At 39.0% G+C, this 17762-nt stretch overlaps 1 protein-coding gene across 2 annotated transcripts in view; it reads left to right on the forward strand.

The window, feature by feature from the left end:
• The window catches only part of TMEFF2 (transmembrane protein with EGF like and two follistatin like domains 2), an 810050-nt gene that overhangs the window by 131551 nt on the left and 660737 nt on the right, over nucleotides 1-17762 (forward strand). For both annotated transcript variants that reach the window (XM_075831276.1, XM_075831277.1), the window contains exon 4: nucleotides 16101-16127. In XM_075831276.1, the coding sequence (XP_075687391.1) occupies nucleotides 16101-16127 (27 nt within the window). The remainder of the gene's footprint in view (nucleotides 1-16100; nucleotides 16128-17762) is intronic.

Here is a 17762-nt window from a genome sequence, read left to right on the forward strand (position 1 = left end):
TGTTCGTGACCAGTCCTGTTTCCAGAAAACCAGTACAAGCCAGCTTCCGATAATACGGCACCAGACTGCTTCCAGTAATCCAGCACCAGCCTGCTTCCAGCTATTCTGCACAAGCCAGCTTCCAGCTATCTAGCACAAGCCTGCTTCCAATAATCTGGTGCCAGCCTGCTTCCAGTAATCCGGCACCAGCCTGCTTCCAGCTATCCTGCACATGCCTGCTTCCAGTTATCCAGCACAAGCCTGCTTACAGTAATCTGGCACCAGTCTGCTTCCAGTAATCTGGCACCAGTCTGCTATCAAGGTGTGTGATACCATTGACTGTCCTATACTTGTTTGACCTGCAGCTAGTAGCCCAGTGGGTCCCCATTCCCAGAGGACATTATACCCGCTTTTTCCCATTACAAAATGCTTTATTATGAAAAGACAAAAAAAAAGTTAAAAATTAACACATATTTAGTATTACCGTGGCCGTAACGACCCCAACTATAAAACTATTACATTATTTAACCTGCACGGTGAACGCTGTAAAAATAAAATGAAATACAATGCCAGAATAACTGTTTTATGTTCATTCTGCCTTCAAAAAAAAATTGATAAAAAGCAATCAGAAAGTTGTTAGAACTCCAAACTGATACCAATAAAATGTACAAGTTTTCCTTCAAAAATAACACCTTTTACAGCTATGTCAGCAGAAAAACGAAAAAGTTATGGCTCTTAGAATATGGCGACAAAAAAACAAATAATTTTGAAATTAACCCCTTCTGGACTGAGCCTGTTTTGGACGAAGCCAATTTTTCAAATCTGACATGTGTCACTTTATGTGCTAATAACGCTGGAATGCTTTCTCGTGACATATTGTACTTTATGATAGTGAAAAAAATTGATAAATTCAATATTTATTTGTAAAAAACACCAAGATTTAGAGAAAATTTTCAAAAATTTGCATTTTCTAAATTTAAATGTATCTACTTGTAAAAAAGATAGTAATACCACACAAAATACTTACTAGTTTATATTTCCCATATGTCTACTTTATGTTTGCATAGTTTTTTTGAACATTCTTTTATTTTTCTAGGACGTTACAAGGCTTAGAACTTTAGCAGCAATTTCTCATGTTTTCAAGAAAATTTCAAAAGCCTATTTTTTCAGGGACCAATTCAGTTCTGAGGTGGATTTCAGGGCCTTATATATTAGAAAATCCCCATAAATCACCCCATTTTGAAAACTGCCGCCCTCAAAGTATTCAAAACAGCATTCAGAAAGTGTTTTAACCCTTTAAACGTTTCACAAGAATTAAAGCAAAGTAGAGGTGAAATGTACAAATTTCATTTTTTTTTGCCAAAATTCATTTGTAATACATTTTTTTCTGTACCACAGAAGGTTTTACCCGAGAAACGCAACTCAATACTTATTGCCCAGATTCAGCAGTTTTTAGAAATATCCCACATGTGGCACTAGTGCGCTAATCTACTTTTTTGCTGAAAAGACATTTTTTATTTTTACAAGGAATAAAGGAGAAAAAGCACCACAACATTTGTAAAACAATTTCTCCCGATTACGTAAATACGTCATATGTGTTAATAAACTGCTGTTTGGACCCACAGCGGGGCTTAGAAGGGAAGGAGCGCTATTTGGCTTTTTGAGCTCAAATTTAGCTGAAATGGTTTTCAGGTGTCATGTCGCATTTGCAGAGCCCCCGAGGGACCAAAACAGTGGTAGCCCCCCAAAAGTGACCCCATTTGGGAAACGACACCACTTAAGGAATCTATCTAGGGGTATAGTGAGCATTTAGACCCCACAGGTCTTTTGCAGAATTTATTAGAATTTGGCCGTGAAAATTAATATCAACATTATTTCCACTAAAATGTGGATTTTTTTCAATTTCACAAAGGATAAAGGAGAAAAAACGCCACAACAATTGTAAAGAAATTTCTCCCGAGTACGGCTATACCAAACATGTGGTCATAAATGTTTTTTCATTAGAAAGTAATTAACCCTTTCCGAACTGATCCATGTTTTGCTTTTTCTTTTTCATTTTTTTCTCCCCGCATTCCGAGAGCCATAACTTTTTTATTTTTCCGTAGATTGAGCGGTGTAAGGGCTTATTTTTTGCGGGACGAGCTGTAGTTTTTATTGGTACCATTTTTTGGTACATACAACTTTTTGAGCACTTTTTATTACATTGTTTTTTAGAGCCAAGGTGACCAAAAAACATCGATTTTGCCGTTTTAAATTCTGTATTTTTCACGGCGTTCACCGTGCGGGTTAAATAATGGTATATTGTAATAGTTTGTATTGGTACCATTTTGGCGTACATGCGACTTTTTCATCACTTTTTATTGTATATTTTGGGAGGGGTGGTGACCAAAAAATAGTGATTCTGGCATTGTAGTGTAATGCATTCCAACTGTCATTGTGACGTGACAGTCACTCTGATACGAAGCCTATGAGGACCAGCCAGAGGCTGGTCCTCATAGGCTTCTGCACATGGCAGCCCAGAAGCCAATATCTGGCGTCCGGTTGCCATGGGTCCCATCGCCAGCCCCCGTGATTTCACGTGGGGGCTGCCGATCTGCGCTAAACACCTTAAATGTGGCGATCGTATGCCGCATTTAAGGGGTTAACTGCAAAAATCAGCGGCGATGGGCCGCTGATCGGCAACAGGGAATGCAGGGCAGACACCCTGCACAGTTACCTGCCGCTGCGGTGTAGCGCCGAGCGGCGCTTAACTGTCAAAGCAGTGACGTAACTGCACGTCGAGATGCGCGAAGTTACTGCACACATAAAACATAAAAAAAACTATATCAATTTGCTATTTCCGCAATCGTAACAACCCGCTGAATAAAGTTATTATGTTATTCATACCACACGCTAAACGGTGTATATTTAAGATGTGAAAAAGAATGACAAAATTTCAGTTTTTTATCCATTAACCCCCTAAAAAGTTAATATAAGTTAAAGGAAGTCTGTCACCAGAATGTCTGAATTAAACTAGTAACAGGGTATTGTGGGGGAGACTAACCTGTTTCTAGTGTTTATTTTAATTTTGTGCTTACTTCATCCTTTGTCGAGAAATACATATTATTAAGTTTATGCTAATGAACATTTAGGTGCAATGAGGGCGTTACCATTGCACCTAAATGCTCTTACTTCGCTCCCCAGTTCAACCCCCCTCCCTCTCTTCTTACGTTGATTGACAGGGGCCAGCAGCATAATCGGCACGTTCATGCCTGGCCCCGTACTATCTGTAACGCGTGCGTCCCTGCTCTTCACCCGGCGCATGCGCAGTACGATCATTCTGCTCGACGTTCCAATTGGCAGTACTGAGCATGTGCCGAATAAAAAGCAGGGACGCTGCCCATATGCAATACTGCCGATTATAATGTTGAGCAGAAATATCGTGCTGCGTGTGCATCGGGTGCTAGGCATGAACGCGCCAATTATGCTGCCTAGCCCCTGTCAATCAACAAAAGGCGGGAGGGGGTTGAACTGGGGAGCGAAGTAAGAGCATTTAGGTGCAATGGTAACACCCTCATTGCACCTAAATGCTCATTAGCAGAAACTTAATAAAACATATTTTTCGACAAAGCACAAAATTAAAATAAACACTAGAAACAGGTTAGTCTCCTCCACAATACACTGTTACTAGTTTAACTCGGACATTCTGTTGACAGACTCCCTTTGATCAAGTTATTTTTACTACAAAATGGTACTATTAAAAATACTTGTCCCGCAAAAAAAATCAGTCCTTATACAGCTATAGCGACAGAAAAAGTTATAACTCTTTGAAAGCGATGATGGAAAAACGTAAAAAATTGCTTGATAGGTTGATCACTAAGGGGTTAAAGGGGTTGAGGGATTTATGGAGGTCTTACTTTCTGAAATGCATACTGTACATTAACATACAGTATCAACAGAGAGTATTTTGTCTTTAAATATTGTGTCCCCATCAGACATTAGATTACAATGAATAATTAACCAATTTTTGTTCCCTTTAACAAACTTACTTTGCCTTATTTTAGCAAATTTAACTACCAGCAAATGTAGACTACAGCAGGTCTGTAGCACTAAACAGACATGGGGTTTCTACTTTTCTAACATTACTGGAACATAATTTAGTTATTGCTTAGCACTTTTATGGAAATGTCAAGTATAGTCATCATTTCTAGCTCATGGTAAATTAGATTACTAAATGAGATGACGCCTTATTCCATCCAAACAGAGAATATTTTGTTTGCTGAGAGTTTTTCACCAAATTACCTAATTCCTGTTACTATCGTATTATAATTGGTAAAGTTCCATATAATTATGCACAATAACCACAGTACACTGTAATGTTTAATACTTTAGAAAATAGTCAAACATTCTCGTTAAGCTAGTTCATAAATAGAGATACTCCATATATATGTTGCATACTTTAGTTTAATCTATCGGAGCCTACTTTGCTCTGGAAGTTCAAAGAGGTTGTTTCAATCCCAAATGCCCTATTAGTTGTTGTGGACATTATAGAGGTGGGTCCCCCACTAAGGTCCATACTTCTAAGAGCCAGAGCAGAGAGCTGCTGGAAAGAGGGCTTGGCGCAACCATGTAAACATGGCTACCTTTTCATTTGCAAACCTAACAATGAGAGACTGGCTGTAGTTTAGAGCAGCCGGACTAGTGACGCTCAAATGTTTGACGGTAAAGTTACATTAGGCAAGGAGAGGTTTACATCGTACTGGAATGGGAAAAAAACATCAATATGTATCTTTGTTTTTGCATCGTCGCATTCCAAGAGTCATAACTTTTTTATTTTCCTTCGATGTAGCCATATGAGGGCTTGTTTTTTTTTTTGCAAGCCAAAATGTAGTTTTCATTAGTATCATTTTGGGGTACATAGGACTTATTGATTAACTTTTATTGTTATTTTTTTGGAGGGAATTAAAAAAATTGCAATTCCGCCATAGTTTTTTTGCGTGTTTTTTTTATACCATTCACTTTGCAGTTAATATAATATTTTAACGGGGGGTGGCTTGGCATGTCAACTTCATTCTGCGGGTCAATATGATTACGGTGATACCAAATTGATAAAAAATTTTAATGCATTACTACTTTTACAAGGCGAAAACTGATTGTTAAAAAGAAAATTTGAGTTTTGTTTCCATATTCTGAGAGCCATAACTTTTTTTATTTTTCCATCGATTGAGTGGTATGAGGGTTTATTTTTTGAAGGGCGAGCTGTAGTTTCTATTGGTACCATTTTGGGGTACATGAGACTTTTTGATCACTTTTCATTCCATTTTTTTGTGGGAGATGAAGTGACCAAAAAAAACGAAATAAATTTTTATTTTTTTTAATTTATAATTAAGATTTATTTAACTATTTTTTTTTTTTTTTTACTCGTCCCTCTAGGGGACTTAAACCAGTGACTTGATTTTGCATGCTATACTGCAATACTAATGTATTGCAGTATATCGTGATACTCTCACTCTCCTATGAAGCCCTGCCAAAGGTGGCAGACCTGGGAAACTTCATAAGGCCCCCAGGTTGCCATGCCAACCAAAGACACCCCGCAATCGCATCTGGGGTGCCGCCCCCTGTTTTCAGTCATTTAAATGCTGGGATAGCTATAGACATAGGTATTTAATAGGTTAAACGAGTGAGATTGCGTACGAGTGGGACGCTCATTCTATGGAGCTCGTGAGCCTGCTCAATATTCCCCCACCCAACTTGCACCGTATATATACAGCAGATGATGGGAAGGGGTTAAAGGATCTGTAAAATATAGGATATTTACAGAGTATAACCTTCCAACCGGAAAATATGGGGCCACCTTTATTGCAGGTAGTTTTTGCGTCCTTTTTTTTTTTACTTAAATGTTTGACCTTAAAGTCTTTGGGACTGTAGAGCACAGTAATCAGCTGTTTCCTTCAGCCCCATGCACATTGAATAGAGCATCACCACACATACCTAACCATTGCTCCATACAAAGTCTCGGGACAGTAGTGGACATTTACCCTGTGGATAGGTGATAAATATTGACCTTAGGACAATCCCTTTAAATAAATAAATATTTTGTGAAATGCCATTCAGCAATTCCTAAATCCAAGGCTTGAGTCCTGAGTTTTACAAGCTTGTCCTTGGAAACTACTGCTTTTAAAAATATGTGTACATTTTCGGTATCAGCAATTTCCACTGTACAATTCCTCTTGTTCTTTATACATAACAAGTTTATCATGATCTAGTCTTAAAAATGTATGTTTTGTCAAATATAGCTGTTAGTTTATTTCCTACAACCTTCCAATTAAATGTTTTAATATTAGTGTTTTACATAACATTAGTAAATAAACAGCAAAGATTAGGGTCCATTTCAGATGTCTATAATATGGCCACATTTTTGGTTCAGGAAAACCATGTGGGATCTGATTGTTTCAGTCGTAAATGCACCCTAAGTCCGGACATATGGTTCTCTTAAATGGGCCCAAAACTGTAATGTAATGTGGACAAAGCAGTTATAAAATGTAAGTGAGTGATTATAGAAGCTGTGACGGTGTGTTGATGAGCATCGTGACATTATCTCTGCTGACTACATTGACAGAATACACGCTGATGTAAACAGATCATTCAGGTAAACAGCAGGGTCTGCCCAGCACTCTGCTGATAATAACATTAATAATAACTGCGGCATTCCTGATAATGCAATTCCCTTTTTGCATGTTGGAATTTGCAAGAATGGGGTCTGTTGTGACAATACAGTGAAGCTTTTAGAATACGTTTGGTAAATGTGCTCCGCATAGAAACTGCATTTCACGTTGGGTGCAGCGCTTCGAAACCACTGGGTCATTGTCATGGGAAAAGTCCGGGCCACCCAAAGACTTCGGAAGAGACAGTGAACATGATTTGAGCCGTGTACGAGCGTAGTCCAAGAAAGTCGACCATGCTGACTAGTATGGAACTACATGTGCCACAAACCACGGTATGGCGTATATTATGAAAACGTCTGCGTTGTAAGCCATACAGAGTTCATTTACTTCATGAACTGAAACTAGACGACAAACCGAAATTCTGTGAATTTTGCATTGAATTGCGAGGCCGATTGGAAGAGGACGAATTCGCAGACAGGCTGGTGTTCAGTGATAAATCTACCCTTCACCTCAGTGAGAAAGTCAATCACCACAACGTTAGAATTTGGGGCTCAGTTAAACCACGTGTCCTTATCAAGCATATAAGGGACTCCATGTAACCCAAGGTAAATGTGTTCTGTACAATGAGCAGGCACAAAATCTATGGTCCCTTCTTTCTTGCCGAGGATACAGTCACTGGCCACTCCTACCTGGACATGTTAAAGCAATAGCTTATGACAGAACTGGACTACCGCCTCGACATCTGCCGTGTCACCACTGGAAATCACTTTGAACATTTGTAATGTATAGATAAAACTTGGATAGATATTGTATCTTTTCATGTTAATACATTTCTGTTATGTTATCTCAGTTATGAAAACCGAGGCTATAATTTTGCACCATCCTTTTTGAGCCACTCTGTATATTTTAGTATTTTATTTTAATTCAGCCTGTTGGGCTGACCAAAACTTTTAGATTGTACACTTTATAGAAAGAGGAGACGGTTAATTCAGGTTCAATACATTGAAGCAGTTCACTCAAAGTGTTGTCTATTAGAAGTTAAATTTCACATACGCAAACAGATAACTAGTACAGATTGCGTGTTATACAGATCCTTGTACATTGTTTAAAGTGCTGTGTACTTACAGTGTCAACTACAATGTTGCAAGGTTTGTCACACTTTTGTAGCTCACTTACAACACTATTGAATGGCTCACTGTCCGGAAGCAAGATACTTTCTGCTTGGTTGGAGGTGGTTATTCACCCTTCTCCTTACAAGAGCGGATACACCGTAATATCTCGGTTTCCTCCTCTCTGAGCAGGTCAGCTTGCTAGATTGGAATTGCCAGCTTCCCGCTCTCTGCAGGGCCGTAAATGCCGACAGGATGGAATGAGAAGCGGACGTGCAATATTGTCTTTCTCTACTCCTGCAGGTCAGTTGGTGAAGATTAAATTGCCAGTTTCCCACTTTCTGCAGCACCGCAAAGACCGGCACCTCAGTGATCTCTGTGAAACCACTGGAGTTCGCTGCAAGGAGAGATATTATCTCCCAAGCGATAAATCTCTGCTGTGTAGCAAACAGTGAACCTGAACTGAGTAAACATTTTCTTTTCTCTCTTGCAGTACACAACAGAGTTTCAAACTGCATCTGGTGGTGTGCATGGGTTTTCATTGGCGAGCTAAACACAAGCCTTATTTCACCGTGCACAATGCCAAGCGTTGGCTGGAGTAGTGTAAAGCACGCCATCACTGGAATATGGAGCAGTGGGAACTTGTTCTCTGGAGTGATGATTTATGTCTCACTATCTGGCAGTCTAATGGACAAATCTGGGTTTGCCAGATGCCAGTACTTATAGTGTGTACTGTGGATAATTGTCTGAGGCTGTTTTTCAGGGTTTGGGCTAAACCCCTTATTTTCAATAAAGGGTAATGTTACTGTTTTAGAATACAAAGACATCTTCGAAGATTGCATGCTTCTAACTTTGTGGCAACAATTAGACACCATTACAATGCCCATGGTCACAATTAGCAAAGGCCATAAAGAAATGGTTTGATGAGTTTGGTGTGGAGAAACTTGAGTGGCCTGTACAGAGCCCTGACAGACTCAACCACATTAAATATCTTTGGGATGAATTAGAATGCTAATCGCAAGTAGACATTTTTGTCTAAAATCAGTGTTTTATCTGACAAATGCTTTAACCCCTTAAGGATGCAGCCTAGTTTTGGCCTTAAGGCTCAGAGCCCATTTTTCAAATCTGACATATTTCACTTTATGTGGTAATAACGTCGGAATGCTTAAACCTATCCAAGCGATTCTGGGATTGTTTTCTCGTGACACATTGGGCTTCATGTTCGTGGTAAAATTTGGTCGATATATTCAGTGTTTATTGGTGAAAAATTGCAAAATTTAGAGAAAATTTTGAAAAAATAGAATTTTTCAGAATTTAAATGCATCTGCTTGTAAAACAGACGGTTATACCACCCAAAATAGTTACTAGTTCACATTTCCCATATGTCTACTTTAGATTGGCATTGTTTTTTGAACATTCTTTTATTTTTCTTGGACATTACAAGGCTTAGAACATAAACAGCAATTTCTCATATTTTTAAGAAAATTTCAAAAGCCTTTTTTTTAAGGTACCTCTTGAGTTCTGAAGTGGCTTTGAGGGGCCTATGTATTAGAAACCCTGATAAAACACCCCATTTTAAAAACTAGACCCCTCAAAGTATTCAAAACAGCATTTAGAAAGTTTTTTTTAACCCTTCAGGCATTTCACAGGAATTAAAGCAAAGTGGAGGTGAAATTTGCAAATTTCATTTTTCTTGCTGAATTTCAATTTTATTCAATTTTTTTTTCTGTAACACAGAAGGTTTTACCAGAGAAACACTAATAAATATGTATTGTCCAGATTTTGCAGTTTTTAGAAATGTCCCACATGTGGCTCTACTGCGCTCGTGGAATAAAACACAAGCCCTAGAAGCAAAGAAGCACCTAGTGCATTTTGAGGCCTCTTTTTTTATTAGAATATATTTTAGGCAGCATGCCAGGTTTGAAAAGGTGTTGAAGTGCCAAAACAGTAGGAATCCCCCAATAGTGACCCCATTTTGGAAACTACACCCCTCAAGGAATTAATTTATGGTTGTTGTTACCATTTTGACCGCACAGTTTTTTCACAGCCCATATTTGAATTGGGCTGTGAAATGAAAAAAATTAAATTTTTTCCAATAAGATGTCATTTTTTATCAAAATGTCTTATTTTCACAGGGAACAAAATACCCCATTTTGTTGCCCAATTTCTCCTGAGTGCAGCAATACCCCATTTGTGGTAATAAACTGCCGTTTTGGCCCATGGGAGGGCTCAGAAAGAAAGGAGCGCTATTTGTTCTTTGGAGTCCAGATTTTGCTGGATTGGTTTTCGGGTGCCATGTCGCATTTGCAGAGCCCCAGAGATATCAAAGCAATAGAAACCAACCACAAATGACCCCTTTTGGAAACTAAACCCCTCAAGGAATTCATTTATGGGTGTTGTGACCATTTTGACCCCATAGTTTTTTCACAGAACTTATTTGAATTGGGCTGGGAATTAAAACAAAAGTAGTTTTGGCTGAAAATTTCTTATTTTCACAAGAAACAAAATACCCCATTCTGTTGCGCAATTTGTTCTGAGCGCCGCAATAGCCCATTTGTGGTGATAAACTGCCGTTTGGGCCCATGGGAGGGCTCAGAAGGAAAGGACCACCATTTGGCCTACTGGGGATTTTCTAGTGCGAAGTCATGTATGCAGAAGCCCCTGAGGTACCAGTACAGTTGAAACCCGCAAGAAGTGACCCCGTGTTAAAAACGACACCCTTAAGGCATTCATCTAGAGGTGTAGTGAGCCTTTTGACCGGAGACCTACACCCCATAAACTGTAATGTGGGTTCTCCCGGGTATGGCAATACCCTACATGCAGCTGTTATCAGCTGCCTGGGCACACAGCAGGGCCCAGAGGGGAAAGATGAGGGGGGATAAGCTTTGCGGAGTGCATCAGAGTATGTAAAATTGGGGTAAATTATAAACCAAGGGATGTATGATAAATTTTAAAACACTCTTTCATACAGAGCTCTGGGACACGTGTCACATTGATATATTGTGTCATCCATTATCGCCCTCTTATAGCAGACTTTGCACCTCTTTTAACTTTTTCCCTTCTTGCCAGTTTGGGGAACTTCTCCTGGAAAGTGTTGCTGCCCTGGTACGATGCGTGTGGCACTGGGTGCCCCCCTCCTTCTTGGTCCCTAAAGATTAGGTTCTTGATAATCACCTCTTGAAATTCCAGGAAAGTTCCCCTCTGGCCTGCACATCGATGTAGCACGTACGCATTGTACAATGCCATCTGTATGATGTGCACGGCCAGCTTCTTATACCACACCGCATGGCGCTGTAGGGCTTCAGGACTTGATCTGACAAGTCCATCCCTCCCATGTACCTATTGTAGTCCAGGATGCAGTCTGGTTTGGGGGTGGCCTTTCCTTCATATATCCTAAGTCTGTAGGTATACCCTGATGCACTCTCACACAGCTTATACATCTTCATGCCATACCTTGCCCTCTTACCCGGCAGGTACTGGCGTAATTGAACCCTCCCTTTAAAATGTACCAGGGACTCATCAATAGAAATACACTTCTCGGGGGTGTATGCTTGGGAAAACTGGGCACTGAAACGGTCTAATAGGGGTCTCCGTTTATACAAACGGTAAAAACTGGGGTAATCTCGGGGTGGGCACGGCTCATTATCAGTATAATGTAAGAAGCGAAGTATTGCCTCATTTATTTATTTTTTTAGGTTACAGTTCAGTTCTGAAGTTGCTTTGAGGGGCTCATATATTGGAAACCCCTATCAAACACCCCATTTTAGAAACTAGACCCCTCAAAGTATTCACAACAGCATTTAGAAAGTTTATGAACCCTTTTTTAGGTGTTTCACAGAAATTTAGAGCAAAGTAGAGGTGAAATTGACATTTTTTTTTTGTCCGAAAATCCTCTTTATACCATTTTTTTTATAATACAAAAGGATTTATCAGAGAAACGCAACTTAATACTTATTGCCCAGATTCTGCAGTTTTGAGAAATTTCCCACATGTGGCCCCAGTGCGGTAATGGACTGAAGCACCGGCCTCCGAAGCAAAAGAGCACCTAGTGGATTTTGAGGCCTCTTTTTTATTAGGCACCATGTCCGGTTTGAAGAGGTCTTGTGGTGCCAAAACAGTGGAAACCCCCCAAAAGTGACCCCAATTTGGAAACTAGACCCCTTGAGGAATCCATTGTAGTTTTCTTGGGGTGCATTCGGCTTTTTGATCAGTTTTTATTCTATTTTTAGGTGGCGTGGTGACTAAAAAACAGCAATTCTACTATTGTTTTTTTATTCTATTTTTTTTACAGCGTTCACCGTGCGCTATAAATGACATTGCACAATAAAATACGTTTTGTAAAAAATCATTCACTTTTTGTGTTACCTTATTCTAAACGCGAGAACTTTTTTATTTTTCAATCAATAAAGCCGTGCGAGGACTTATTTTTTGCGTAACGAACTGTAGTTTCGTTCAGTACCATTTTTAGGTACATGCGACTTTTTGATCTCTTTTTATTCCATTTTTTTGGAGGTGAAGTGACCAAACAATTAAGATTGTGGAACGGTTTATTATTATTTTCTTTTACGGCGTTCACCGTGCGGGATAAATAACGAAATAATTTTGTAGTTCAGGTCGTTACGGACGCGGCGATACCAATTATGTATAGTTTATTTGTTTGTTTATATATTTTTATTAATAATAAATGACTGATAAGGTAAAAAGGGGGATTTTTACTTTTAATACTTTTAAAACTTTTATTTTCTTATTTTTACACATCTTTTTTTTACTTTTTTTTTACTTTATTACTTTGTCCCACTAGGGGACTTGAGGGCAGGAGGCCCTGATCGCTATTCTAATACACAATACATGCGTAGTGCAGTGTATTAGAACTGTCAGCTACTCACTGACAGCAAGCATAGTGGGTCCTGACTTTGTCAGGACCCACTAGGCTTTCGTCTATGGCATAGCCGGACGCCATTGTTTGGTGTCCGGTTGCCATAGTCACCATCGCCGGCCGCTCTCGTGTAGCAGGCCGGCGATGGCAGCTTAACCCCTTAACCCAGCGATCGGTCCCCACTGTAGGAGCTGTGACAGCTGCTGTACGAGACAGCAGCTGTCACAGCTCCTGTATGTGTCGGGAGTTTCGGCCGTTACTCCCGAGACGTACTATTAGGTCATGGAGCGCGAACGATACAGCTGCCATGACCTAATAGTACATCCAGGAGCGGGAAGGGGTTAAGGCCCCATGCACACGACAGTATTTTTCATCAGTAATTATGGACAGCAATTACTGACAGTAATTATAGACCCATTAATTTCTATTGGCCACGGACACCTTTCAGTATTTTTACTGATGGGTGTCCATGCTGAAAAAATTATAGAACCTGTCCTATTCTTGTCAGTAATTACGGCAAGAACTCTCCCATAGAAGTCTATGGGAGGTTCCGTAACTACGACGGCTACGAATGTGCATCCGTAAACCTCCGTATTTACAGAAGCATTTCTAGGCAACATGTTGATGACATCATTTGCAACCTCCCTTTTTTGTACGGATCCGTATATACGGATGAAATACAGATGCAATACGGACCGTATTTATAAACAACCGTCCGTAAATACGGATGAAATACTGATGCCTACTCATCCGTATTTACTGACAGTATTTCGGAATAGATGAAAATACTGTTTTGTGCATGGGGCCTAACTAAAATGGTGCATATTCCTACAGACACACTTCAAAAGCTTTCTAAAAATAATGGTCTCTTACAGCTGAAAAAAGGAAGCCAACTTCATATTAACTTCCAAAGCGAGCTCATATAGGTGTGATGGTCAGTTCTCCACATACTTTTGACTAAATAGTACATATTGTGTGACAGGCAAACCAGTTTTCCTAGTTATTGTTAAGTGTCAATGTGGTAGCACTGGAATTCTTTGACTTCTTTATAGATAATCTGTAGCATATACTTTGGAATCTGTGGAATAGCCTTCTACAGGAGCTGGTCACAGCAGGAACAGTAGATGGCTTTAAAAAAAGGTTTAGATATTTTCTTAGAACAAAAAAAAATTAATCGCCTATGTCAATGTATAGAATTCTTGTTTAAATATGGATCCTGTTGGATTGCCACTAGTGATCAGAAGGGATTTTTTCCTTTTTAGGGGAGATTGGTTAATGCCTTATGGGTATTTTTTATATTTGTTTACTTTTTTTGTTTTGTTAAACCTTCCTCTGGATTAATAGGGGTAAAAAAATGTACTATCGTTTCTCCCATCTCTTCCTTTCTCCCATTCCTTGGTTGAACTTGATGGACATATGTATTTTTTCACCCGTACTATGTAATTATGTAACTTTGAAGGTGCAATAATATTTACTGTGACACACACAATAATTAAGAAAAAAAAAAAAAGAAAATGAATGTGCATAAGTATTCACCCCCTGAAAGTCTATACTTTGTGGAGCCACTTTTTGCTGCAATTTCAGATGCAAGTCTCTTGTGGTATGTCTCTAATAGCTTAGCACATCTAGATACTTGGATTTTGGCCCTTTCTTACAGGCAAAACTGCTCCAACTCCTTTTAATTAGATGGGTTGTGATGGTGTACAGCAGTCTCCAAGTCATGCAACAGATTCGCAGTTGGATTGAGACTAAGCAATTCAAGGACATTTAAATGTTTCCCCTTAAACCCCTCTGGTGTGGCTTTGGCAGTAAGTTTAGAGTCACTGTCCTGCTGGAAGGTGAACCACCATCCCAGTCTCAAATCTCTGGCAGACTGAAACAGTTCATTCCTTAAGAATTGCCCTGTATTTACTGCCATCCATCTCTCCTTCAATCCTGATCAGTTTTTCAGTCCCTGCCGAGTAAAAGCATCCCCACAGTATGATGCGGCCACCACCATGCTTCACTGTGGCAATAGTGTTCTTGAAGTGATGGGAAGTGTTGGGTTGCATTACACATAGTGTTTTCCATGATGGGCAAAAAGTTCAATTTTAGTCTCATCCGACCAGAGAACCTTCTTCCATATGCTGGGGAGTCGTTTACATGCTGTTTTCTTATCGGGTTTTTTAAGCAACAACGTTTTTTCTGGCCACTCTTCCATAAAGCCCAACTCTGTGCAGTGTACGGCCTAAAGTTGTCCTATAGACAGATACTTCTATCTCCGCTATGAATGATAAGTGCCCTCCTTGCCTGGTCTGTGAGTTTTTGTGGGCGGCCTTCTATTGTCAGGTGCGTAATTGTGCCATATTATTTCAATTTTGTTATAATGGATTTAATGTTGCTCAGTGGGATGTTCAAAGTTTGGTATATTTTTCATAACCCAATCCTGATCTAGACTCCCCCAGAACTTTGTCTCTGACCTGTTTGTAGAGCTCCTTGGTCTTCATATTGTTTGCTTAGTGGTGCTGTAGACTCAGGGGCCTTTCAGAGCAAGTGTATTTATACTGACATCATGTGACTGATCATGTGACACTTTGATTACACCCACGGGGACCTTATTCCACTAATGATGTGACCTCTGGTTTGATAGCAAAGGGGGTGAAGGGGGTGAATGCATATGCACTCGCAACTCTTCAGTTTTTTGTAATTTTATTTTAAACAGATATTTTTGTTCACTCCGCTGTATTAATTTGGACTATTTTGTCATGTCCATTGCATAAAATCAAATTTCAAATCTATATTAATTTCCGGTAGTAATGCGTCAAAACATTAAAAACACCAAAGGGTGGAGTTGGTGAATACTTCTGAAAGGCACTGTATCTTTTAATTAATAAATTAGATAAATACAAACTAAAGTATAACATAATTTCAGTTACATCATCCACTTAATGTAATGGGTAACAATCCCTACTATCAATTTTGGCTGTGGTAGCCAATTAAAGATAAATATCTGCATCACCACCAAAAAAAAGTTGTCATCTCCTAACACAAAAGGGCGAAGGGTGAACAGGGATGAGTAAATCAGAGCCGGATTTCTTTTGTGTCAGGAGGATAATACAAGATGCAGTACAAATTCTGTGGTAAGCCTTGAAGTTATGTATCAAACTGTTTAACCTATTGTAGAGTTTGTCTGTGTTCACGATTGGCTCTTAGTCTCGTATAAAAAGCATGTCTCAAAGTGTGGAAAAAGGTTAAACTCAATGACTAAAATGAACATGATTCTTATTATCAAGGGCTTTCTGTTTCTCTGACAATACCTCCATAACACAGGACTAACCATGAACATGTTGTTCAGTACAAAAAGGCAAAATATAACACAACTAAGTAGGCAGACATAAAATATCAATGTTTTCAAGCAATTATGTAATTCTTCTTTTTGTCTGTAATGTAAATGTAATATCAAATCATATCCCTCATCATTTATTTAAGATGTGTGTTCTTTTTTTCCTACAGAGGGAGGTTCAGGCTCTGGTGATGGAGGTAAGAGATCATGCTTTTTTAATTTCATATTGTAAAGGTTTCACAATCTGCTATCTTATTTTATAAAGACCAGTTCCACCATATCACAAAACTCACACTACATAACCCACTCTACGATTGCTGCAGTTCATGAAGTGTGAATGTGAATTTCTTAACTATAGTATAGATCTAATTTTCTATGAAAAGTTTCTGGGATCAAATTTTTTAAAGGGATCTTGTCACGTTGAAAGGACAGTCCAAACTGCAGGCAGCAAGTTATAGAGCAGGAGCTAAGAAAATTGATATATACTTTTGTGAGAAAAGTTTCAGTATAACTTGTACTTTATTTATTTAACCCCTTAGTGACACCTGCCATACATGTACGGTGGATGTGCGCAATAATAGTTGACGCACGTTCAGGAGCTGAGTCAGCACCATACGTGGCTGTTTTATACAGTTGACACCCACCTGTATTGGCTATTTAACCCCTCAGATGTTGCGGTAAATAGCGGGCCCTTAATGTGAGAGCACAGAAAACGTCAATACACCACAATACAGAAGGACAGATGTGTCCTTGCTTAACATTTCCCTTATCTCAAAATATCCTGACATGTGTGGCAGGAGATGACCAGCTTTGAAAAAAGCATGATCACGAGATTCATATGCTTTATATGTCTGTGTATGGTCACCAAGTGGTTGTGATGTGAATTCCAGGCTGTCAATGGTTATGCTAGAATGTCACAATATTTTATTGAATTTGTTTAATGTGAAATTGGAGCTGTTAACCGAATTCAAGCAAAGTGTGGACACATCTGTATTTCAGTGTATTGTATGAGCGATCCACCGATTGCATGGCGAAGTAGAAAAATTTTAATCAAATTTAAATAAAAAATATAATAAAAATAAATAATAAATGGTCAACACCTCCTTTCCCATTTTTTACATACAAAATGTAAACAATAATAGTAAAAAATAATTGGTATGGCTGCATCTGTAAAGTCTACATTATAAAAATATCACGTTATATACTCACGGTGAACGCTGTAGGGAAAAAATTAACAACGCCAGATGTGCTGTTTTTTTGGCCACCTTCCAAAAAATAGAATAACAAGAAAGGTTCCAGTTATGGGTGTCTGAATTTTGCTATACAAAGCAAATATGGCTACACAAAATCCAGAATGAGCAGGGATTTTTTTTCCACAAAACTATATATCAATCTCCTGCTCTATAACGTCCAGTTTAAACTGAATGTGAGAGGCTCGCTTTAACACTTAAAACAGTTGTCACTGCCGCTACACTCACTCAAAACTGAGAAAGAACAAATATCCAGAAGGGAGATCTATCCATCCCACATTTCTGGACCATAAAAAATAAATTTTGGTGGCCGTAATTAAAAATGTATCTATTTATGTTACATACATTGCTTTTTTTAAATTTGAACACATTTAGTAGCTGAAATAAATTTGCACTGTGTCCAGTAGAGTTATAGTACAATGTAAGAGTGATTCATTGAGATCATGTGAGCCTGGTTCTGCTGTGTCCTTTACAAAATCGAATGACTCAGGGAAGCCCCTTTCCTATACCAGACTCTGTTCTTGGAGACCAGAGATATGTATTGTAGAAGTGGGTCAACAACAGTTACAGATGTCATTATGA

The sequence above is a fragment of the Rhinoderma darwinii genome, chromosome 6 (assembly GCF_050947455.1).
Source record: "Rhinoderma darwinii isolate aRhiDar2 chromosome 6, aRhiDar2.hap1, whole genome shotgun sequence".
NCBI classification, from domain to species: Eukaryota; Metazoa; Chordata; class Amphibia; order Anura; family Rhinodermatidae; genus Rhinoderma; species Rhinoderma darwinii.